Source organism: Drosophila miranda, chromosome XR (genome assembly GCF_003369915.1).
Source record: "Drosophila miranda strain MSH22 chromosome XR, D.miranda_PacBio2.1, whole genome shotgun sequence".
NCBI classification, from domain to species: Eukaryota; Metazoa; Arthropoda; class Insecta; order Diptera; family Drosophilidae; genus Drosophila; species Drosophila miranda.
This window is the reverse complement of record NC_046674.1, coordinates 12,936,693-12,962,818: the sequence shown is the minus strand read 5'-3', so window position 1 is coordinate 12,962,818 and position 26,126 is coordinate 12,936,693. Positions and strand designations below refer to the sequence as shown.

The following is a 26,126-nucleotide window of genomic DNA, read 5'->3' as shown; positions in this document are numbered from 1 at the left end:
CTTCTCATGAAAAGATACACGGCCTAAACAGCGACAGAAAACTCAATTTGAGTGAATATATTTCGCCCCATCTTGTGCAACATGTCCCCCGACATTCGAATGATGTCTAAATGCTGCTCTATCTGACAGTTGGGTACACTTTTAAGGCCTTATCCCCGTGGCTAAATCAACTCCAATCCATACGAGAGATTGACAGCACGAGTGAGTACACTCTTCGTGGGCACACATTCTTTTCCAATCTCCTCACTGAAAAGTGACTGCGACTTGGGACTGTCAAAAAACGTGGGCTGTCAGCCGCAGGACCTCCCCTCGGGAGGGACTACCGTCGGGAATGTGGGGAAGCTTATCCATGGGTTAGGTGTAGGGAATGTTTATCCTGCGGTTTGTAGGTTCGTTGTAGACGACACTACACTCTGGCGCCCACTTGAAATGGGTTTTGACAGGAGGCAGGGATGGATGGAGGGAGGGAGGGAGGTAGGGGAAGGGAATGGCAACATTTCAGAGAATGCTTTGATTTCTTTTGTGTTCGAAAGCTGAACAAAACATTCGAAGCACTTTTCTGGTTAATCGAAAGACTGTAAAGGACTAGGAGAGCTGTGGAAAATGCCAAAAACGAAACCATGAAAATGCTGTGCAAATAAATTTGTTAACAAAATATCAACACGGCAGAGAGCAAGGGAGAGAGAGATAGAGAGCACATTAAAGCTGAGAATAGTTGGCATTTCCCAGAGATTTCACTCTGATTTAACTTTGATGCTCTTCAAAGTCTTCCAAGATAATGGCTCCAGAGATACTCCTGGCTGCCATCTACCGTCTACCGTCTGCCGCCTAAGTGGAGATACGTCCCTCCATCCACCATTCCATTCCATTTCCCTTCCATTTCCATGTGAATTGGTTAGAGATTATAGCGCTCCTGGGGCTTACGCTTCTCTGCCTGTCTGTGCTACGCTTTTTGGGGCTGTGTCCGCTGTCAAGTCAGCATTTCCCAAACCCCAAACACACACATCCGTTCGGCCATTCCCAGCCTCCTCCACCTCCACCTCCGCCTTTGCTCCCTCTCCATCTCTTAACTTGGGGCCATTACCCGCGCTAACACGCATTTCCATCGAGAGTCAGAGCCGAGCCCCATGGCTGGACAGCCATCGGATTGGATATTGTAGTTCTCAACGCTCCTGCTGTTTCTCTCTGGGGCAGCTTTAATGCAAAGTAGCTAACCATCTGACAGATAGATACACGCCCACAGGCCACACAATATGTGGGCCATGTGGCAGCCGGTGTGGAAAACAGAGACAGCTCTGTCTGCCACAAAAGTGACTGCCAAACGACTTCCGACTTCCGTCTTCCATCTTCCGCCTTCCATCTTTCGGGCTTATTTTCAATGGGTCACGTGCAAACAAAGGCAAATCTTCCAATCCCCAATTTTTGCATTTTCCCTGGGCCACGAGGATAATTACATTTTCCTTTTGTTAGCCCGGAATATACTCGCAGTCGTTCCGCAAATCGATGCAATTGAAAAATAATTGAACATCTCTCGAATGTACGAATGTTTGAATGCTTATTGAATGTCATTTCACAATTCATTCACTCGGGGGTGGAGTAGGAGGAGGCTGTTTCGGAGGGAGGAACGAGGGAGCAGGAGGCGTTTACCCTGCATCTCTAATGGGAGGCTTTTCCTTCTCGTTCCACAGAAATTTCCACATTGTCAACATTCCCCATTCCTCTCATTCCCCATTCTCTGCACGTTGCTGCCGGTGCTGTCGGTGGTTCCTGGGAAAAGGGGAAATATTATTGATTTGGTTTTAACGCCACTTAGAGGCACATAATTGAGGGCTCCTCCCGCACTGCACCCTGCCCTCTCGAGGGGATGTCAGATTCTTGTACGAAATGTGACATAAATTGAAGGATGATTTTTTTTTTGGGGCGGGGGAAAAGAGAGATTATGTGTTTCTTTTGCGGCTGGTGGAATTTTTGGTAGTGCCACCGCCTGGGGGCACGTCAATCAAGGAGAAGTATGAGAACAGTAGCTTAAATGTGGCTTAAATTTGCGTTTTTTTTTAAATTTTAAATATTTTTTCACCATTTTTCCCTGCTGTTTGAGGGGAAATATGACAAAAAGCTTTTGGAGCCCCATAAAAAATTTACAAAAAATGTGCAGGAAATTTAGAACTATATTATTTTCTGCTTAAATTATCTTCGACTTTGATTTTTTAATAACTTTTATATATTTTCCTTTTCAAATTTGCCAAAAATAAATTGATCTTAAGTCTATTTTCATTGAATTTCCTTCCCTAAATATCAAAAAGGTACGAAAAAAGGCGGACAAAAACTTGAAGGCGTATTCTTTGGTTTGTTGAAGACTTTTCCTCTCACTTACATACGATTTTTCCGCCCATAACATCCTCCATTTAGTGTTCTTTTTGGATTTTCAGGCTTGAGTTCACTTTAAGTTAATTTTCTCTGGAAAACTCTATCAATCTTAACGCTCTGGCCTACGTTTTCGTGTGAAAATGTTTGCAAAAAAGTGGTGAAAATCCTGCCATAAATAGTAGCTTAAGTTAATCAACATATGCTCAAAAAGGATACAGCCATAGCGATAGGAGAGACAGAGGGAGAGAGAGAGAGTAAATTGAAATGCAAGCATAAATTTTCACGAATAAATCCCCATTTGGGGCCCTCTCCCCCTAGCCCCCTTGCGCATAAATCTCCAACAATAAAGCACTTGAAAAATGCACAAAAATAAAGAGAAAATAAATAAATTCAAATCCCTCAGCAGAAGATACGAGTTTTACGGCCACTCGAACGGGTACTTTTATGTACATTTACACCCCATCGCCCCCTCCCCCCCTCCCCGGCACCCTGCAGGAACCAGAGGGAGGGTCTATTAAAACTCCGCTGTAGTTGGCTTAAATAAACAACAACAAAAAAGTGGTGGAGAGTGAGGAAAGTAGGTTTATCATTGGATGATTTATTGCCCCATACGCCCCGGCCAACAGCAGGAAAAAAAGGTTAAACTGCCATATGGTGGGGGGTTCTACCATAAATTTGACCAGCAAAAAAGTTGTTGTGGCATAAATAGACTCCGAATATGAGGCAAGTGGCAAACAGACAAGTTTTTGGCGCGCTTCGGACCGTAGGGGGCTTTCCACTGGGGATTTTTCATTCATAAGAATCCGTTTCGAATGCGATCCACAGCAAAATGTCTTTGCAAAGGCAAAAGACAATTCTGCACAGAGCTGGAAGTTCTCTCTTTGCTCTCTCTTTGGGTCGCTCTTCGGTTTTGGGCTGCCTCTCTTTGGGAAAATCTGCAAAATCCTCAACAAGTCCACCGACCAGCTGTTGCTGCCGTCCACACGTTGCTGTTGCTGTGGATCCCATTCCGTGTGGACGCTGTTCTGCACCAGTTGCTTCAATCTGTTGTGGAACCCGGCGCTAAGCAAAACAGCTGATCGACTCCACTGCCGACGCCACATAGCTGGCAACACTTTCGACAGGCGCGCAGGAAATACCGAGCAACGAAAGTGCCACCCCGTGCCCCGCGCCCCGTGCTGCCCCACCGGTGCCCGAAAGGCAACAGCGACAATCGTCTGGGGCCGCCGCAGCGGCATACGTTATTCGCAGTTTTTCAGTTGGTTTTCCATAGCTGCGCCGCACGCACGCTTTTCTCGGAATTTTCTCGACATTTTTTGGTTACTTGGAAATTCATTTGTTTTTTGTATGTGTGAAAGCAAAGACGCGCCACTGACTGACTGCCACACGGGCCACACATGGTTGGCAGATGCAGTTAGTTCTTGGCCAAAACTATGTCCCGAAATGTTTCAAATAAATCCTAGATTCGATTTAAAATCTTAAGCATTCGATGGCTTAAAAGTGAATTTTGCTGTTTTCGAACCTTCTAACTGGACATCTTTCGGTGAGTGGAAAATAATTCTCTTTTTTGGTCAATGAACTTGGGGAATGGCCAGCCGGCAGAAGAGATTTTCTGGCCATTCTTCTTGCAATCTAACATCTGCTGCTGCTGCTTGACTGCCGCCTGTGGGGACCCAAAGTTATATTTCATTTATGTCCCAGAGAATCAGGCAGAAAAAGGTTTATCCGATTAGCATAATGTCCAAAATGGTTCTGGTTCTGCTTCTCCATTGGGAGAACACTGCTGTTGGTGCTTAATGTTCTGCAAATTGTATCTGTGCGTAATCTTCAAGATTGATGTAGGTCCTACCTCTGCCGACAAATAATTGTGGCACAGAACCGTAAGAACACAGCAGAAAGTTAACAAAAGATGAAGGAACGGGTGCGGGTGGTCTAATAAATTTAAAATGAGCTTAAGAACCCTGCCTTCCAATGTAAATAACTTGGTTTTTAATTTTTAAGACAAATATTTATGAGGGAACAACAGACTGGAGATTGAGATTGAGTTTGAGAGAGTATTCGCTGGGCAAAGTTAATGAATAATTGAAACTATTTTCTGAATTGATATTCGGAAAATCCCACCCTGTCAGCCGTTCAGCCCTTCCTCTGCTCGGCTCTGCCCTGCCCTGCCCTGCTCCTCTCTCATCTCTGATTTGGGAAAAACTTTTGCAATTAATTCCAGCCAAAGAGCGTAAGACACCCGCCGAGTAAGTGTCTTAGCGAAACTTTACAGATCTTTGCCTTGTCATACTTTTGGGATAGCATTTGGCTTGGCCGGCTCTTGGCCATAAATTTGGTGTAGCATTTTTATGATCTATGTGTGGCCGCACACAGAAGTGCAATCCGAAGGCCGACAACTAGCGACTGGGGAGCACTTTCCCACCAACACACTGACACAACAACCTGAGAGATAAAGCCACAAAGAGCCACATCTTGTTTAAATCTATATGTTGCTGTCAATAAAATGAGAATGGAAATGGTGATGCCACAAAAGCAAACAGGAATTATATCATTCGGAGTCGTAAAAAGAGTGCTACACTGTGGGGACCACAAATAAAATTTGAATTTTCCAGTGATAATGCGAGGCGAGCAAGGAAACCCAACAGCCGTGAAGAGGAGGCAACAAACAGACAAGTACTTCCACACAGAATGCTCAAACAAATGCGAAAGGAAACAGAAGAACTGACGATATTTTTGCATTTTGTGCTCTAGACTCCTTTTTTGGGTTCATTTCGGAGTGTTCTTGCTTCTCGTTTGCTGCCACGCTTTTATGGGGCAACCGTAAATAAAACAATAAAAGTCAACTATAGAAATACATTCAAGAGAGTGCAGCGACTATAGAACTACAGAGGCACAGGGAGGCGGGGGCGACAGGGCCACAATGGACGAAAGGTTTAGGTTGCAGAAATATTTGCACAGGCCAAAAGGCAGCGCCACAATAGTCACCGGAATTGTGGTTTCGTCTGAGGGAAACTTTTCTAATTATACCCTGGCACCATCGAGAATTCTAGGGTATATTGCAGTCGCTTGTAACAGCGGGAGGAAGCCACAACGATCCAGTGCATTGCAGCGGGTAGGAGTCTTTTTCTTGTATATTAAAAAATATATGTTTTAGTATTTTTTTTTAGTATTTTCCCCTTATATTTACCACACATTATTTTTTAGAGTAGTTTTTCTCCTTCTGATCTATTCCTTAGTGGAAATCAGTATTTTCTAGTACTTACTCTAGTATTTTGTTTAAGTATTTTATTCTAGTATTTTGTGATATCGTGTATTATTTTTATTTTCCGATTTTTCTAGTATTTTTTTTGGTATTTTGTCTAATCAATATTTTAATTATGGTTATTTACTTATATTCTGGTATTTTTTCCAGTATTTCTGATGTTTTCGAGTATTTTGCTGGTATTTTTTCCAGTATTTGCTGATGTTTTCGAGTATTTTGATGGTCGTTTTTTCTATTATTTCCTTTTTTAAGAAATGTTCAGATATTTTTCCCAAGTAATAGGTATCTTTTAGTCTAAATACCATTCGTCCATAGTTTTAGTATTTTTTGGTATTTTTTTAGTATTTTCTCATAATATTCACCACGCATTATTTTTTGAGTAGTTTTTCTCATTCTGTTCTTTATTGGTATTGTTCAGTATTTTCTAGTATTTTATTCAATATGTCTGGTATTTATTCTAGAATGTTGTTATTAGTGTATTATTTGTATTTTCAGATTTTCTAGTATTTTTTGGTATTTTGTCTAATTTGCATTTTATGTATAGTTAGTTACTTCTTTCCTGGTATATTTTCTAGTATTTTCTGATGTTTTCGAGTATTCTGCTGGTATTTTTTCTATTTTTTCCTTCCTTGGGGAATAATAGGTATCTTTTAGTCGAAATACGATTCGTCCATGGTATTTCCCTTTAAGGAAATTGCGTTCGGAAGCATTTCAGCGACAAAGCACGAGGCAAACAAAAGACGTCGCGTCAATAACAGAGGCAAGACAATGCATAAAGCTTGCAATTTATGAATGCCACTGCCACAGCGAGTAAGAGATGACAGTGCCAGTGCCAGTGGCAGTGGCAGGGCCAGGAAGCGTAGCCAGGGGGCAGGGTCAACAACAGCTTGCAACAATTAGAAGCATGTGCCCGAGATCTGCGATGATGGCACAGCGGCCATAATGTGAGTGAATTTATGTGCATGGCCGCTGGCTTTAATTGCCAGTCGAATTGTTGACACATTTACTCGCAGATTTCGCCCGGCCAGACCATAAATTGTGCCGCCTAATGGCGGGTGCCTATTCGGTTGTATTTGCTGGCAATTTTGGGGCGCTGTCGTACCCATCACTGCATGTCAGTGTCAAAAGTCAATAGCCGTAGCAGCCCGCAATCCGAAATCCGCAGTCAACAATCCAGAATCCACAGTCCCTCCTATGCCACATTCAGAACCACTTTCCAGCCCCGCCTTGAGGCAGCGGCGGCCTCTGTTGAACTTATGGGTCGCCAGAAAGACCCCCCCAATAAGTTGGGCAGGCAGCTAATTAATTTTTCGTGCTGCCTGCCAACTGCCAGAGTCAGGACTCTCTCTCGCTTGGAGAGTCCCGCCGCCGACGACTGCTAATGCCACCAGATGAGACAGTAATTGTCCACTGTGGCTGCCACTGAATGGAAGAGTGGTTTTCCTCCCCACGTGCCGACTGCCATTGTGGCTTTGGCGTTTTGGCCAAGACAAACTTTCGGTTACATGTTTTTGGGTCTTCGTTCTCTTTCGGTTTCGGTTTCGGTTTTGAGTATCATTTAAATGAATTGCCAAAGGAGTCGGCAGGAGCAGAAAAAGAAAGAAATACTTGGAAAACATTTAATTTGATGAGCCTTCTTCAATTAATTGGCTGGCAAATGAAGTTATACCATGGTTTTCGCTGGGTTTTGCCTCATCTTTAACGCTCACATGTGGCACCCCCCCTCTCCCCCCCCCCACACGCGGCACAAACAAAAGCATCATAATTCGTTAAAATAATGTCACTTTTGTTTAACTTAAATGCGAAACTGCTGCTGTTTCTGCCTCTGGCTGCAGGGGGCAAAAGGACACAAACACAAACAAACACACACACACATGTGCCACCCGAAAAAACAAACACAAATTTGTTAAGGAAGTGAGGACATTTTACAGCCTGTTTGAAAAGTTTGTGCCTCGCAAAAAGTTTTGCATTTCGCCCAGTAAATAATGGAAAGAGTTTACTCCGACATTAAGTTTATATTCAAATGATTTTCGGTCAAACATTTAGGCATTCCCTGGGTTCCTTTTGGCAAAGATTTATGCTCATTTCCTTGGGACGCTCCACCAAAGCGAAAGGGAAAGCGAGTGGGAAAGGCCTGTGCCTTCCCCAAGGTTGGATAAAAAAAAAATTGGAGGCTACCAAAGACCTCCATTCATCAGGCATCCGCCGAGAGACAGAGCGGAACAGAGCCGAGCCCAAGGCGGCACCCCAAACGCAGAGCAGAAGAATGAGGAAGGTGTTGCCCACAAACGCAGAGCTTAAGTATATGCGAATGCCTGCCCCGAGCCCTGAGGACAAGTGTGGAGAGCCCAGGGCTCGAGCTGAGAGCAAAGGGCAGGGGCAGGGGGCAGGGGGCACCCGTAAACGGATCAATATTTCATGTACGAGGCCAAGCGGGTGAACAGTTGAAATAAATCAGCGGCAGGGGGTGAGGGAGGGGGGGTCGCAGAGGCGGCCAAAGGGTTGCGGCTTACAGCGTATGTGCCTCTTCGAGTGCATCGACGAGAAGAGGATACTCTGCGTAATGTATGTTGCATGCAACGCTCCTCCGACAGAGATCCAAGGTCAGAGAACGAAACGGAGACCGAGACCGAGAACCGAAGAACCGAAGAACCGAAGAACCCGACAAGCCTCATCATAATCGCAAAAGTTCTCCCACACAGACATAGTTTTGCACTGGTTTTCCGCATGCATGATGCTGTATTTATATCACTTCCGCTCCGCTTTCCCGCTTTCCCGCTTTCCTCCCCCTCCCCCCCCTCCGTTCTGTCGGAAAAGTAGCATTTTCATAAATCCAGTCAAATATTACGCATACGCCAGCGAGGAAAAGCCATCTCTGGTTGCATGTTGCAATCTGTCAGGAGTGTGTCTGCCTTCAGGGGTGGTGGGACGGTGGGTGGCTGCAGTTGTTGGCAGGAAAATCTCATTTCAGCCATAAATGATGATTGCATTTAAATATAATTTATGAAGATGCATTCGTTCTAACCAAAACAGTCCGTGCCTGTCCTTGAGGTGGATCGGCTTTAATGGAATTAAATGCTGCCCCAATCATGCGGCAGGGTTATGGCATCAGCTCGACAATCTTCCACATCAACAGGGATTCAATCGGAGAAGAGCCAGAATGTTGTTTGGCTGGAAATTCGATTAGGAATATTCGACTTTGTCAATGCATTCGATTCGGGGCAAGCCAGCCAGAGATAAATCGAATGCAATTACATTGATGAAGGATGGATAGAACTATTGCCATGGCTCTGGAGAGCCCGACAACCCGTGCGCTGGTTGGGGGAGGTCTTTAAGCTCAAGTGCTTTGTTTGGCCAGCAATCGAGCAGCGATAGATGAACAAACCAGCGACAGACGACGACTATGGACAAACCCAAGTCTAGAAGAGACAGGACCAGAGAACTACAGAGAACAGAACAAAAGGCAAACGGCACAAGACAAAAGCCGCGACGACAGACAGCGGGCCCTTAAAAGATTATAAAGAAACGAACAAACGCTCCGCAGAGCGTGGCAGGCAGCGTGGCAGCGCGTGGGAGGAGCGCTTGTGGCAAGAACTGTTGCTCCACCATGCTCCATGAAGCTCGAACAATCTCGTGGATATAGATATAGATATAGACATCGCATAAGTGGTGGGGACATGGCCCTCATTATTCGGGAAGATTTCTGTCAATTCCATGCTGCCGCTGCCGCTGCCGCTGTTGCTGTTGCTGTCTCAGACCGGAGAAAGTTACGATTTAACAACATTCAGCTTTATATTTCACAAGTTTATGTCCTGTCCAGACTGTAGTGCGCTCCTCGTATTGACAGGCCAATCCCGGCACTTGTCTGAGTTATGAGTTTTTTGCTCCTGCAACACACACACACACACACAGACACACACAGACATGGAGGCAAGGCACAAGTTGCATGCGATTGTTAGCACGTTTTATTTAAGGGAAAAGCTGCTTCTGTTTTATTTGTCCCGTTATTGGGATTTCAGTATTCAGTCCATAATTTGCATACGTGAGTGCTTATCAGGAAAGGCAGCTACAGGCCACACACACACACACACACACACAGACACACGAGTATCTACAATTTGTCTTCCCATTTTGCATGCAACAAAAGAAATGGCAATTGCAGCGTGGAGACAGCGATTCTGAGGCGGAACGGCAGATAGAAAGATAGACAGATGGCAAGGCAACGATATGAATAGAAGATGTATGCCAGAAGCATGCCAGACAGAAGGATGAAAGTTCTCCGGCCGCTCCCTATTGCCCCCTCCGACGACGACACAAACAGGAAACACTAAGGACACATTACCTGCTGTTGACATTAGCTTCGAGACATCGAGAGACGTGAGGTCTTGGGTTCAAAAAAGATCTAAGGGAAGCCTGCTGTTGTTCCCCGTCCCCCGTCCCCCATTGCCCCGTTGCCCTTTTTCCTTGGAAAACACTCACAGCTGGTAAAACATAGCAGGGATGTGCGAGTCGGGCAGACATTTGTTGACTTGAAATGTTTAAAATTTAATTTAGAAGTTACCCGAATGGCAGATTCTACTATCTGACTCGCTCCGTTCCTCTGTGCTCTGTTCTCCCAACGAGAGCCCTGACGGGCACTTTGTTTAGTCATCTTTCCACCTCTTCCATTTGATGGCCAAAAGACCCGCATGTCATGCCAGTCATCAATGCTCTGTTCTGGACCTTGTTCTGGCCAACCGACACGCTTAATTCATTCATTTATTCATTCATCGTGTGATGTGGTGCGGTGCCCGCACCTTTGCCTTTGGCTTTCGCTTTGTAATCGATTGCCGTAGCAGCAGCCCTCTCAAACGTTTCAATTGCATTGAGCTAATGGCATTAGTGGCCCCATGACATCGATCCAATCAACAGTAGTCCTGCCACTGCCACTGCCACAGCTGTTGCTCCTTTTTAGGCCCACAAATCATTCTGTTTTTCTGTGAGTCATGCTCCAAATGGACCAGGACTCCAACACCGGACTGTAAAATCTCCTTCAGGCTTCCAGTCAGAGGCTGGCAATTTATTGAATCCCAATCCACGCATTTCCAATTTCAGACAGGTGGAAAAAAAACACAGCCATTTCCCGCTCTCAAAGGTGGAATAATGGCCAGCGAGAGAGAGAGAGGCTCCTCCTAATCTCGCGATGCCATGCAGCCGCATGAAAATGCATGTCAATGGCCCTGCTTTTTGGGGCGTGGGCCGGTGGTGAGGGCGTGGCAGTTCTGACTGACAGTCACGGGCACTTACTTAGTGCTCAAACATTTGCTTTCGGCTTTCAGATGATGCTAAAAGTTTCCCAAATACCCTATAAGTACACTGGGGAGTACACTCTCCCAGGGTATATGTGTTATGTGAATCGAAAGAACAAGGAAGATCTTTTATAATAGAATAAAACAAACAGATACCAAAAAAATACCAAAATAAATACCAAACAATAAAAACAGAAAAACAAAAATATATTGAAATATACCAGAAAAATACCGAAAATGACAGAGAGCGTAAGGGGTACGCAACGAGTTGTCCACAGAGTTCCTTGGCTTGTATTCTTTTACTAAGATATTTTATAATAAAATAAAATAAATACTAAAAAATACCGAAAGAATACTGAAAAATACCAAATAATAAATATAGAGAAAACCAAAGTATATTAAATATATACCTGAAAAAATACCAAGAACTGCTGAAAGCGTAATTCCCCTTAGGAGGAGGGTAAGGGGTATCGCATAGTCGCATGCACGGCTTTTATTCTTGTACGTTTCTTGTCCGAAAAGAAAACACTTTGCCTGGTCTGAAAATCGACTTCTCCGAGCAGAGGAGCCACTCAGCCGCCCACTCTCTGTCTCGTATTATCTCAGAGTCCTTCTACTTAATGCTCCTGCCATTGGTCTCTCCACCTCTCAGTCTCTCGGTCTCTCAGTTATGCTGTCTGTCCTGTGTGTGTGTGTGTCTCAAGCGTCCTAAAGTGCGTTACAGTTACCGGGCCACTTGGCCTTGTCTTAGTGTCACCTATGAACAGTACACGCTGGCACCTCTGACGGCTCTCCGGTGCACTTACAGCAGCAACAGCAGTGCCCCACAATGCAGCAAATTCTATTCCGTGCTACATTGTGATTCACATTAACATTAAAATTCACATTTACATTCAGAGAAAGCAACTACTCAAAGTCCAGTGTAATTTTCTCAAGTTCCTTCTTCCGTTGCCCAAATACTTGACCCAAATTGTGTTTTTATTTTGTTTCTGTTTTCTGTTTGAAGAGAAGATTTTGTGTCGAGTATTTGGGAGAAGGACTTTAATTTAATTAAAACATTTTCCCTTTTGAAATGTGGCTTATCTGGTGGCAGGTGCGATGAAAGAAAACCGCTTAAGAATTCAAGTGGTGCTGCCGCCAAAGGAGCGCCTCAGGATGTGGAGCAGCCCCGCAAATACTTTCAGAGAAAGCAGAATGGAGAAAGGACAAGAACCTACCCGTGGCCCATTCAGTTAAGTTTCAGTTTTAGTCGAGTTCTCAGCTCCTTTCGGTTGTCACAGTTCCGCGATAGCCGAGCTTTTGTCCGCCTGCAGTCCCTCTGTCCCTCTGTCCCTCTGGATTGTGTCCACCTTTCCGGGCCGGCCCTTTGGCGAAGAACTGTGCAAATTTTGGCAACTCTCTCCATTGTATTCCCTTTTGGTTGAATATGCATTTGCCGCCAAAAAAACAAAGAACGAGAAGAGCCCTTCTCTCGAATCCTTTGTTTCATTTTGCATATTTCTCAATGCACAAGAGGCAGAAGGCGAAGATCTTTCTTTAATCAACTGGGCGACTGCAACTTCAGTCGGTTGGTGGTGGAAAACATTTAAAGGCCCCCCTTTTGCGCACATAAGAGGCAGCCATAGAAATTACTTCGGTACAGAAGTACGGCGCCATAAAATACGAGATACGGGAAAACCTCAAAAGGGAAAACACCTCTCGGGGAACAGCAGCAGCGGCAGCAGCATCCCCTGGGGAGAAAACTTAATTGCAGCATGTAGTACGCTTTTCCATTCCATTGTATGCATGCGTGTGTGTCTCTGTGTGTGTGTGTGTTCTGTGTGCCTGGATAACAGTTCGTATGAGCAATACTCGTATAAAAAGTCAACAAGTTAAAGGCGAGTCAGAGGCACAAAACAGAGCTCCGTTGAGTGGCTTTCTCTGTGGGGGCTGGAGAGGGAGCCCTTCTCTTCCAGCATTTCCCATTTTTCTTTCACGTTAATTCCAATAATGTTGTCACCCAGTGCACCCGGCTGCCCCACGCCCTTGTGTGTGCCACTGACGGCCATAAAGGATCTTTATTCTTTTTTTCACTGGGGAGGAACTAGCAAAAAATGCAATTTCTGTAGCGCCTTCTGTTCGTGACACACACACCCCTCCCACCGCTTTTTCCAGCCCAAAAGAATGTCTTCAAAAATGGCAGCAAAGCATGGTGTTGCCACCGCCATCGCGCTTCATGAGAAAATGCGATCTAGAACCCATTTCAAAATAGGCAAAAGCCAGGGAAAGCCTCGGAAATGGGACTGAGGCCAAAAAATATAAATAAACATAAATAATGCTCAAGGTCGCGTGTTGGTGGGGGGTGGGCGCAAAGGTGTGGGCGCTCGGGTGCGGCAGCCACAAATATAAATGGCGTTAACGTTAACCATTTTTGTAATTTTCTAATGAATATTATTCGCCCACACACGCGGCGGAAGGGACACCCAAAACGTAACGAAAAGCAGCCTCCCAAGTGCTGGGGGACTCTCCTCAAAGTATGCCGCATAAAAATAAGTACGCAAGGCAGTCTTTGTGCCATTGCGACTGACGGATACCCTGTAGGATGGATGGCATAGGCGAAAACCTGGCAGCTGACGTTCCACGCATATACCCCTTTCGTCTCTATGGTAACTACAGGGTATAATTAACATTATAGCACACCCACACACACACACACATCTGATTAGTATTAGTATATGTATTAGTATGGATGGCACGGCCCTGGCTCCGGCGTTAAATGGAGCGTGGCATGAGTTTTAATGCCCCAATTGGTGGCATGCCATGGGGATGCGATTGATGGTGGGGAATGGGAAACTCCTGGGATCAACAGCCGCAGGTGGAGCACCACTGAAGCATTATGACTAAACCCAAGGATGTTGATGCCAAATGAAAAGTTATCCGCCCACACACACACACACACACACACACACACACACAACCCTCATTGGAAAAATTCCGCTTTTCGCTTTCCTTTTTATAATTTTTTTTTACTTTATGTAAAAGCTGCAGTCATTGGGAATAATTTTCTGGTTTTTTATGCCGCCTCCATTGCAATAGAAAATGAAAATCTCTTCATCTGAAAAGTGCCTCCATCTCGCATCTCCCCTCCCCCCTTTCCCCCTTCTTTCTGCTGTACTTCGAAGCAGCTCTTCATCCTCCCATAGAGCCTTTATTCGCCGGAATTCGCTTTGAAAGGTATTCCCGATAATGAATTCTCGTGGCTCATTGTTTTTCACAAAAATTATTTGTAATTACAAACTCGAAAAATTCATAATAATTTGAGCAGCGAAAACTTTTTTGCGTAAATTAGTGAACAATTTGCCAGCAGAAATTCATTCGAAAGATGGCTAACAAAGGGAGAGAGTTTTCCATGGCTGGGACTAGGAAGGACTAGGTCTAGGACTAGACAGGGCTTAAAGAAGCAGCTCCGGCGAGCGTTTGCGTTCTTTACCGATCAATCATACGGGCACATCTAATCTTGGGGGAACATCCCATCTTTGGGCACATCGCTTGTACAGAAAATAATACGAATATCTGAAATGAATTCTAAATTTATTCATTAAATTCGTGTAACAGCAAAAACAGCTCGGGTGCCATCTGGTCTTCTTTTTTTTTTTCATTTAATTTGTTGAAAAATTGATGGCACTTTACTTTCTCCACTTTCACTATCAACACAATTTACCATGTGTTTTCTATGAATTTTCAAGGTTTCAAACTGGGCTAAAAATTGGGTACTTCGTGTCGCTTATTGACGTGAAAATGTATAAAGTTTTAATATTTTTGGTAAGCCAAAAAAAGCAAAGGAAAAATTAATCTCTTCAAGTTTTCGTCAACTGCCAAAACATCCCAGAAATCATTCAATAAGCATCCCATTTTACTCACTGTCTGGAAAATTCACTTAAAGCCATTATTTATCTTTTGCTTTTTTTCCACAAACTAAATTTTTGATGGCTTTTCCCGCGGCTTTCTGTCTGACGTCTACCCCAGCCTCCAGCCCCCAGCCCCCATCAATTGATGGCGCTTTAATAGAATGAAAATGTTGCAAGAAATAAAAACCGATGAACCGCGAAACGCGAAGACAGGCAGAGGGGCAGAGGGGGCAGACAGGCAGCCGCAGTAGCAGGTACTTGATAATAAATTGAAAAATAATATTGAGCAGACTTTGGCAAACGTATTTTGCTCACGATTCCCGTTGCGCGGGGGGATTCCCCAGGATGTCGCGGCCAGGACGAGGACGTGCTTCCAGCATGTGCTTCCACAGATTTGTACCCACTGCAGTATCATTGATTCAGGAAGAAGCGACCGAACTCTTTCTCTCCCCCCCAAGCCTTTTCTCCTTGGTTTTTTCGGAGGACCAGCAACGGATATTATTTTCCTTTTGCCTGACAGCCGCCACTGGGGAGCAGCAGTGCTTCCGTTGTGGCGTCTCCCCATCGATTCCGAGGCTGCGATAATCTTCTCCAAAGTTTTTTTGGCAGCAAGAAAAATAAGAACGAGTTGCTAACATGGTTTCGTCTTCCTTCTAGATTCAATTTATGGGGGAAAAGCGGAAGCTTATGGCATTGCAACAATTACATTATTATGGAGTATTTCTGGTGATTTTTTATGGGGCTGCAAGTGCCTTTTGCCAGTGGATTATCCGCCCCATCTTGGGGCCATAACAATTAGCGAAGTATTTTTAATGGAGTCTAATAAAGCTGAAAGCCAATTAGGGAGTGATTTTAGCCAAATTAATCATTCAAACTTTTCTTTTCCACCATAAAAAAAGTTCGATATTTGCATTGAAATTTGTTCAATCCGCTTATGGGGTGAAAAGTTGTATTTATTATTGAGCTTTCCCCAAATGGAAATGCTTCATTAGACACATATTTTGTTGCACAACAAAAAAAAAGGATCATTTGAGGTGGGAAAAATTCGATTTATTGCCGCTATGTGTCTGGGGCGTTCGGCCTCATATAAATATATAATAATTTATTGATATTCTATGGAGATACAAACAAATGGAAAAACAAAGGAAAAATCATGCCATAGCCAGGGGTTTATGCCGCTAATCAACTGCCTAGCGACTGAACGGGGGGTGGGGTGGGGGTGGGAGTGGGGGTTGGGGGAGTACTCCCACGAATCGCATTCTGTAATAAACATGTCCATTGCCAATAAACCATCGATGGGCCTCCTCCCAGACACAATACAATAAACAAGCAGCGATAAGCTCCACAGATTAATAATATCATGCCAGGCATCAGCGTGAGCCGTGCAAGCCTCATGGCTATATAGAATCCAAACAAATTAAAACCAGAAAAAAAAAAACGCCAGTGGCTCGGACCTTCCGGGGGCGAGACGTTAGATACCCCTTGAATCTACACTTCTTTAGGGGATGCAACGGGTTAAAGATAGGTTTAGTTAATTGTCCATTTACCGACTATATAGTGGATCCGATGTAGATTTAATTTCACCCGAAATATGTTTAGATTGTAGGAAATTAAAGTTTGGTAAGAATTTGTTGGATTTAATTATTTGTTTCTACGAAAAGTATATTGAAGCGATTATTCATCTTTAAAAGCAGCGAAAGGAAGGTTTTTGTGGAAATATATCCATGGAAAATATCCCGAAAGATGTCTAGAACCCATGGTTCCATTCAAACCCACGATAATCGAGTATAAGCCGTCGTCCAAGCATGCCCGTGCCGCCCTTTGTCCAGGGTATAATATGAAAAGCAAACAGGGAAAAAGTGTCGACTCACATGAGAGCTGCTAAATTGAAATGAATTGCTGAAGCAGCAGTGCCAGTGGCACAGCAGTAGGCGACCGGGCCATATGCCTATGACTGGCAGTGTAGGCGTTGACGTGGGGGCGGTAACAAGTGTCGGCGCCAAATGATGATATAATCGAAGATAATGCCACCACACCCAGGGACAGATACGTATATTTGTTGGAGCCCAACAATCGGATACGAGGGATGCCATTCTCTAGGGTACTCCCCTGGTTCATCAATCATAAAAGGTGGGTTTCATTAGCCCACTTTTCGAGTGATAAGTGCTATTTATTGCAGGCAATAATTATTTAATGCGAAAATCCACTTTTCATTAGAAAAGCCAAGGGGGTGGGTGCCCCCCGCCCCCGCGGTCCCCTGGTCCCATGGCCAAAAATTACAAATAAATAATTGAAATTCCGACCACAGGGCCATTAATGTATTGTCAAGGCTTTTAATTAGCCAACAAAAAAAACGAGTAAAAGAGGTTTTCCGATAGGGGAAAACTAATACGAAACCAAACAATGGGAAAACCCAAATTTTTGGCTGGCAAAAATATGGCTAAAATGGCGCTTGAGCTTGTGGCCTAAACACTGTAGCAATTACCATGACCCGAAACCTTGACCCGAAACAATGGCATGAAAAAGGGATTTCCGCGCCGCGAGTGGATCCCTCTTCCGCGTGAGGCAGTGAAGGATATGCCGTTCAGAGGCGCGGGCTTTGCGGCCTTCAGTCTTTCGGCGGCGGCGGCGCCGGGGACCCGTGTTTGCTCATGCCCCGCCGCCCTCGCCCCCCACGGCACAGGGCATGTTTGCATGGGCTTCGGGAGAAGCGTTTTATGAATGCTTAATTACAAAATGGCTCTCATGTTTGGGTTCCAGACTTTCGCGCCGCTTTAACCGTCAAACAAATATTTGTAGAAAAGCGCCAGGGCGCCATAACCATTGACATTTCGTTCTGTGGTCTGTTGACACACGCTTTTGCCAGTGCCTGCACACATGCACACGTTTACGTACATGCCACATACCACATGCCGCAGATCAGGGCCAAAAGCGAGAGGCGAGCGGCATTAAATCAATGAACAAATATAAAGAGAGCAGAGCGCGAAGAACCAACAAAAGTTACAGCCAAAATTGGGTTGTCTTCGAATCTGCATTGAGTGGAAAAATTAACCAGGGAAATGCCATCAAAACGTTAGCAAAGAAAATCCAGGAAGTAGCGACAAATGTGACAGATACAAGATACATTGCGGCAATGTTGTGAAGGAAAAGCCTCAAGGAACCAACAGAAGAACTAAGGAGACCCCTCGTACGAGGGGCCGAGGGTTCAAGGGTCCAAGGGAAATTATCCTCATTTGTGTCAAAGGAGAACAAGGAAGGGCAGCCTCATTTATGTCAAAAGAAAAGAAAATACACTTCCCTGAGGCTCTTGTCTCATGCATGAAGATACGAGTACTTTCTGAGTCCTGGACTCTCACATCCTTGGGCCCTTCAATCATATCTCTCTCTCTCTCTGCCTGTCTCTCTCATTTCGACAGCTGTCCATCAGACATTCAATGAACGATTGAATTAAGAGAGACTCCAATAATGGACACAGTATTTCCAGCAAAAAAGCCTTAAGCCCTCCTTGAGCTCTTGAAGCGTCTTTTGGGGAAACTGCAAAAATTAAGCGCACACAAAACAAAGAAACAAAGAATCCACGAAGAGAATTGCGGGTAAAACTTTAACAAAACAAAAGAACAAAAAACAAAAACCAACAAAATGTCAAAAAAAGTGAGAAAAAGTGCCAAAAACAAGGATTGGATGTTGAAAATTCCACGAGTGAACACAAAAATGGGGCGAAAAAATTCGGGGAAAAATTGTAGCAAAAATAATACAACAATTTTTTTTTGGGGTGTGGAGGGGGGTGGGGCCAAGACCACAGCAATTAGAGGCAGCAGCAACCGAAGAGACCAAAGCAACCGAAAAAAGAAAAAGCCAAAAGAAAAAGTTCCGAATTTTCAAGTTACACACGAGGAAAATTGTAGGGAGGGAAAAGTAGGAAATGTGGGTGGTGGAGGGGCGGGTGGGTGTGGGAGTAAATTAAAGAATCACCCCAAGGCGGGCATCAACAGGCCACATCCTAAACAAAGCTCCCCCTGCCACATGCCACAGGAGGAGTCGGAATAATTCCTGCAACAAAGCGGAAAAATTTGCTCAGTTTTTTTTTCCATTTTTCCCTCAGACCGCAAGTCTGAAGGGAGGAAGGGAGAGGGGGGCGGTCAAAAATGATCAAGAAAGCAGGAAATCAAAGTAAAAGATACCCTGTAGATCCGTGGCAAGAGAATGATCCCTGGGGACCAATGGATAGGAAACACAACACACTGGAGCGATACCCTGTAGATAAAGCGTTAAAGTACTGTGTGTTAATGGGAAAAACATCTGAAACTAAAGTTTGTTGAGTTTTCTACAGGAACAGCCGAAGGGCGGAACATTTCCACTCATACCGAAGACCCCAGACACCCTCTAGCAATGCTCTGTCCAGGGTATCATGGCGGTGGATGCGATTTAGAGCGTGTGTCCCGCCATGTATCCGCGTGTCAAGAGTTCAATTATTTCGCTTAAATGTTTCGCTCCGCTGGGCTCCTGATCCGCCGTCAGCTCTCATCGGTTTCTCCCTTTCCTGGGCCTTTGCCTTGCCGCTCTCTTTTTTAGACAGAGAGAGAGAGAAGCCCACTCTCTGCTAAGTAGAACCACAAATATTGTTCTGTATGCCATATGCCACTGCTGCCCGTACTGCCTCTCTGAGCGGATTTCCGACCCAGAAAAACTCACACGAAAAACTGAAACTTAAACTGAAATGAAGACCCCAACAGGCAGCAGGCAGCAGGCAGCAGGCTGCACGTGGCACGTGGCACGTTTACCTTCTGGCATAATTTCCCTCCTCCTCCTCCTCTTACCGTTAGCCATCTTTCTCGTATCGCATTCCCTAATGTTTCTGCTTACCAGGAAAATGCTGAAAATGTATGCCAAAGCTTTTCATTTTCGTACATTTTCCAGTGGCTTGTCTGGCCCAAACCAAACCACACATCAGGAGGGCTCTCTATCGTCCTCCTGGGCAGCGAAGGGCAGCAGCTTACCCGAGGAAAACACACATGGAGGGCCCAGCACTCACTGGCACATTTCCCTCAGACCTGCAGACGTACAGATGTATGCTCATTAGATGGAACCCCCACAAAAACTCGGAAAGGAATACAGAGTCTGCAGCATTTCTGCAGTGCCGTCTGCCTGCCTGCCCCCGAGGACATGCCACAGATATTTGGTCTGCAATTTGCGTTCTGGGAATGGAAAAAGGCAATTCCCATTCCCAGTGCCAGCGCCAGCGCCAACCCATTGGCCATTGGCTTGTGGCCAGAATTGTGACTGGAAATTACAACTTTTCTGTGTTACATCGGTTGGCCTCAACAAATCCAGCCCTTAATCCTGCTCATCTCTGAAATGGCTTATCCCTTTAGCACTTGAAGTCCCCAATAGTTGAGACTTCCACACTTTAAAGCCCCCAAGGAGTGATGTTCGCACTCGATAGACCCCTTGGAGGATGATCGTTCAGCACTCTCAAGTCTCCATTGATGACATTTCTGGTGTTTGTCCACTTTAAAGCTAATGGTTTCTGCTTCTTTTCTTCACCAAGAATGATAATCTTTTACACTCAAAGCCCCCCAATCAAGCCCCCCCCCCCCCCCCCCCCCCCCCCCCCCCCCCCCCTGATGGTGCTCTGAGAACAGATCATTTGTAAACGGGGGGAAACAATCGAAATGCTGTTAATGCGATTCAAACACCGAATCGAAGGTCAATTGGGGGCATTAATCACCTTTGGAGTGAACCATTCGGGCCATTCAGACCATGTGGCAAGTGTCAAAAGGGGCGGGGCCACGCAATTGCAATTAAAATGAGACGCCCTGGGCAGGCGCCGGCCATTAGGCGGGAAGGCTGCAAGGCATTGATAATCTAGAGGGGCGGAGCAAATGACAGTCTACGCCAATGGCTTCATTACATCATTTAAATGCCTGTTGTGTTGTCTATTAAGCGGCCACGAGTGCCACGAGCCCCCCTTTAAGTGCGTGGCAGTGGCAGCTGTCAAATGGAGGCGAACAGCCGGCGACCTGTGTAGCAAAAGGTTCTCTCCTGTTCTGTTCTGTTCTGTCCTGTTCGGTGCTGCTGTTCCTGTCGTCGTCAACAAGTCGTCTTCGCGGCGGGAAGGAAGAGTCACGTTACGTGACTTGGGGCACAGCTTTAAGGAACATTCGTGGCCCTAGTTTCGTTCCGAAAGTTCTGTTAATGGGCGGCATACGTTGCGTATTAGTTACATTAGTGGGAAAAGCCATGGAACAAAGCGGAACACCCTCTACTACTTGTTTTGGGTCTGTGTGTGCTTTCCACGAAACGAAATCCAATTCAATTATGATGTGCCGGGAAATTAGGCAAATACTTCCACATACTAGAAGAGGCTTTTCCTACCTCAAAGGGAAACCCATTCTGCCATTGTCCCTCGCTGCCTCTTCGATGTTTCCACTCAATGGATTAATTATTCCCTTAAATAAAACTTGGATATCCCATTTGGCCCAGAGTTTATCCCCCCGTCTTTTCCCCGCTGCCACAAGTCAGAACTAAGCCTCACATTTTGGGCAAATCCCTGGACGAAAATCGTTCCTCTGTAACGATTTAATCACTGTAAAGGAGCGCCCTCTCTCCCCCGCTCTCTCCCTTTTCTCAGAAGGCAGCATCTGCTGCCTGCTGCCTGGCGCCTGGTGTCTGGAGAGATTTTGCGCCTCACTAAATCTCCTAACAAGATGAAAATGCATGGAAAAATAGCTGAAAACTGAATTTATTTCATTATATTTTCTCAATAATCTTTCACTTTATGGCTGACAAAATACCTTGTTTGGTTTTCGGTTTTTCGGTTTTCGGTTTTTCGGTTTTTGTGTATTTGTTTGGCTGCAAACAATGGAATACAATGGAATTTGCGAAGCCTACGGGGATTTATGGGGAAAACACCTAGTCACAATGTGGGAAAACAGCATTGAAAATTGTTTGGCAAACCACTGAGAGAGTGTGTGAGTGAAGCACCATGGAAAAAGTGTCAGATGGTCAGGAAAATTCTCTTAGAGCTTGAAAAATGCTGAAAAAGCCATGAAACAAGTCAACAGGACAACAACACGTTTAATTAAATGTTGGACATATTTTTGCATGACTCAAAGTTTGGTTTCTGGTTCAGGGCAAAAGTCTCTGCCGTGTCCTGCCCTGTCCTCTCCTTTGGTTTGCTGTTGCATATTTTCCCATTTGTGTAAAGGAATTACGAGAACACAGGTCCAAAGGTTTCGAGGAGAGCAGCAAAGTCTCACATTCAAGGAGGGCCGAAAATGGGTCGAGGATGGGCCGAGGATGGGGCGTCTGATGGAAAGGAAATGAATCCACATAGAATCCATATTCTCCACAAATCAGGTTCTCCATAAGCCGCTTTTAATAAGCAATAATCTCTTTGGAAGAGAAACAAAGCCCACCTTCTTTTCCCTGCCTAAAAGTTTCTCCCATTCATTCCATTCATATTTTGTTGTCCCTCGCGCCATGAACTTCAGCTTGAACTTTGTTTGCATTTCCGTTGGCATGTGGCATGCAACATTTCCCATCATCACGTAATAAAAGTAGGTGTCCTGCCACTGCCACTAAAACGTGTGCCTTCTGTTTGTTTCATTACAGGAATATACGTACACCCAATCTGCAATCGCCCATCGACACGCTGCTTGAATATTAAATATCAGGAATATTGGGAATATTGAGAGTTTCCAAAAAAAAAAAAAAAAAAACAGTAATTTTAATGAGAGGACAAAGCCGCTGGCTGCCGCCTGTCAACAGCTGAACGGCGAGGGAGCGAACAGCAGGGGGGGGTAGGAGGCGCCGCCTCTCTGGCCCAAAAAAGAGGCGCACGCAGCACTCGACCCTCGGTTCGCGGTCGAGTCAATCAACAGAGGACCGCTCCAGCCACCAGCCACCAGCCACCAGCCACCAGCTCCTGGTCTCATCATTCACTGGACAACAACATCTCCATCATCATCATCGCCATCATCGCCCTCATCATGGTCACGAACATGTCGCAGCCGCATTATTGCGGCACTGCCATCGACGATTTCCACACAAAGTAAGTGCGAAGTCAGTGCGCTTTTGCTGTTGCTTTTCCAGGGGCAAAAGGGCAAGCGGAAGCACCGGGGATGGGGCCAAGGCCACGAGTGATATAGGGGCGATGCTGCTGATGTCTGGCTCTGGGGATGTCTGCATATTAATTACTCTTTGATGCCCTGTACTCTGGGCAGCAGAGAGGAAGCTTCTTTCCGTCGATTTGTCTGTATTTTAGTCAAGAAAAACTCGGCTTATATTGGGAAATGTTCGTGTCGCCAGACATGACATCCGAGTGAATATCCTTCCAAGCACTCTCCTTGGATACCCTCCCATTAGAGGGTATCTTCCAGCCCATCTATGGGCCCCTTCAATCGCAAATGCAATTTGCATAATGATTTGACGTGGCCACGGGAATCGCCTGTAATATAATCACGTGTGTAATGGCCCCTGGAGAAAGGTGTGGGACTCGCTTCTCTAATCCGAATGTGCCCTCTCCTCCCCCGCTCTGCTCGTTTCAGCTACAAGTATTTCCATGGCTACTTCTCGCTGATTGTCTGCCTGCTGGGAACAATAGCCAACACGCTGAACATCATTGTACTGACCCGCCGCGAGATGCGCTCCCCGACGAACGCGATACTCACGGGCCTGGCGGTGGCAGATCTCGCGGTGATGCTCGAGTACATACCCTACACGATCCACGACTACATCTTGAGCGCCCGCCTGCCGCGGGAGCGGCAGCTGAGCTACGAGTGGGCCTGCTTCATCAAGTTCCACTCGGTGTTCCCCCAGGTGCTGCACACGATCTCCATTTGGCTGACGGTCACCCTCGCGGTGTGGCGCTACATTGCCGTCAGCTATCCGCAGAGGAATCGGATCTGGTGTGGCATGCGGACGACGCTCATTACCATTGCCACGGCCTATGTGGTGTGCGTCCTGGTGGTGTCGCCGTGGCTGTATCTCGTCACGGCCATTGCGAAGTTCCTGGAGACGCTCGACGCGAGCGGCAAGACGGTCCACTCGGTGCCACTGAGCCAATACATTCTGGACTACAATCGAGAGGAGGACACCGTCACGATGCAGGTGATGTCCAGCACGACGCCGGAGATCTCTTGGATGCAGCACAGGGGCTTCAGCAACGCGTCGCTCACCACAGTGGTGCCTCTGACGACGACCACAACGGCAGCGGGGGACCTGCCCGGGGTGCGAAACGTCACCGTGTTCAAGCTCTACCACAGTGCCCTCGCGCTGCACGACCGCCAGCTGAGGAACGCCACGTTCCTCATCTACAGTGTGCTCATCAAACTGATACCCTGCTTCGCCCTGACGGTGCTCTCCGTGCGGCTCATTGGCGCCCTGCTGGAGGCCAAGCGGCGGCGCAAGGTCCTCGCCTGCCACGCGGCCAGCGACATGCAGCCGATCGTCAACGGCAAGTTCGTCACGCCCACGCCCACGCCCAAGAGCTGCAAGCTCCTCGAGAAGGAGAAGCAGACGGATCGCACCACGCGCATGCTGCTGGCGGTGCTGCTGCTCTTTCTGATCACGGAATTTCCCCAGGGTATCATGGGTCTGCTGAACGCCCTCCTGGGGGACGCCTTCTTTCTGCAGTGCTACCTGAAGTTGAGTGAGTGTTTGGTCCTTTGTCCCTTGGGGTTCCCTTGGCTCTTCTAATCCCTGCCTTTCCAGGTGACTTGATGGACATTTTGGCCCTGATCAACTCCAGCATCAACTTCATTCTCTACTGCTCGATGAGCCGGCAGTTCCGCACCACCTTCACCCTGCTGTTCCGGCCCCGCTGGCTGGAGAGATGGCTGCCCCTGTCGCAGCACGACGCCGATGGCCGCCACGGCGGGCAGCGGGAGGGGGGCGGCAGGCAGCGACTGCTCCACACGGACGCGGTGAGCAAGAGCATGGCCATCGATCTGGTGGGTCTCACGACGCAGGTGACAAATGTGTAGCACGAGAGCAGCGGCCGCGCCAACACTGCATCGGCCACAGCACCAGGGGGTGTGGGTGGGGGTGGGGGAGTGAAAGTGGTGGATGATGGATGTGGTGTGGCGGCAGCCAATGACATCAGTATGGTGGAGATGTTGAACAGGGAGCAGCCTCCGCCCCCGCCTATGCCCAAGGGGACTTCCGCACGCCGGAGACAACGCCGTGGCAGTGGCAAGTGCATTTGGCCCTCGACCGAGTGGCTGCGCAAGCTGAGAGCCAATCGAACGCTCTCTGCGGCCGCGGGGAGCAGCGAGGAGCAGCTGGATCGTCAGCCGCAGCGGCGCAGCAGTGTCCTGTTGATGGTCCTGCTGCACAGCTCGTCCACCGACGAAATGAAGGCCAAGGCGGTGCTCGTCAACGAGGAGCAGCAGCCGCGCGAGGACCAGCCACAAATCCATCCGCAGGACGAGGAAGTCGAGGATGCCATCGATGCTCTGTGGCTGTAAGCCACCCCCTCCTCCCCCCCCCCCCCCTTAGATTAAGTAATACCTAATTAATAACTAATATTTAGATAAAGACCAACAAAAATAAAAAAATGGTTTTCTATTGCTGCTTTCAAGCCCCAACGCCTCCCGCCCCCTCCCCCCGGCAGTGCAGTTGCGGATCGAGAGCCCCTTTCCGCAGCGGCCTGGCCTTTCGGGGGGTGGTGGGGCTAGGGGGGATGGAGCCGAGCAGCAAACCAAACGCATTTTATGGCGCCACTTGATGAGGTGATACTTACGATTAAGAGTGACCTTTAACACCCTCCCCCTACCCCCCCTACACCCCTCTAAATACAGTTGTCTAAGTGCAAAGCGCATCATTTAGTTGTAGTTTAACTATGGAAGGATTGGAATGATTTCTAGGCATCTAAGATCTAAAAAATTCAACAAAAATATACATCTTTTCTTGTGGAAAATAAAGTCTAAGAAGAGAAAAACTCTCCCCAAGCTCTGTTTACTTTGGCCTTGGAGGATTCCTGCTGCCAAATTCTGCTCTCAATTTAATTTCATTTCCCCTTTAAGCTGCTCCTTTCCTGTGATTGACACTCAAACATCAGGCAGACACTCGTTCGCCATTCGCGCATCTTTTGGCCCGCATTCCGCTGCCATTCTGTTGCCATTCTGCTGGCATTCTGCTGGCATTAAGGCCAAAATGAAATAAACGACAAACAAACGACAAATGACAGTAAAAAGTAAATGAAAAACAAATGGCAGCAGTGTTTGGAGACCGTTGATTAATTGTAAGTTTAATCAAATGGTGGGGGCGGACAGGGCAGGGCAATGCGTATTTGTCAAAGTGAAGTGGACTGATCGATAA

The 26,126-nt window shown here is 46.4% G+C and overlaps 1 protein-coding gene across 1 annotated transcript; it reads left to right on the top strand.

The window, feature by feature from the left end:
* Positions 1-3,618: 3,618 nt before the first annotated feature.
* Positions 3,619-25,626, top strand: LOC108153151. The gene is given in 4 exon segments (XM_017282953.2): positions 3,619-3,910; positions 22,419-22,857; positions 23,354-24,456; positions 24,519-25,626. Coding segments are annotated over 3 exon segments (1,920 nt in total). The 5' UTR covers positions 3,619-3,910; positions 22,419-22,795; the 3' UTR covers positions 25,274-25,626.
* Positions 25,627-26,126: the final 500 nt, after the last annotated feature.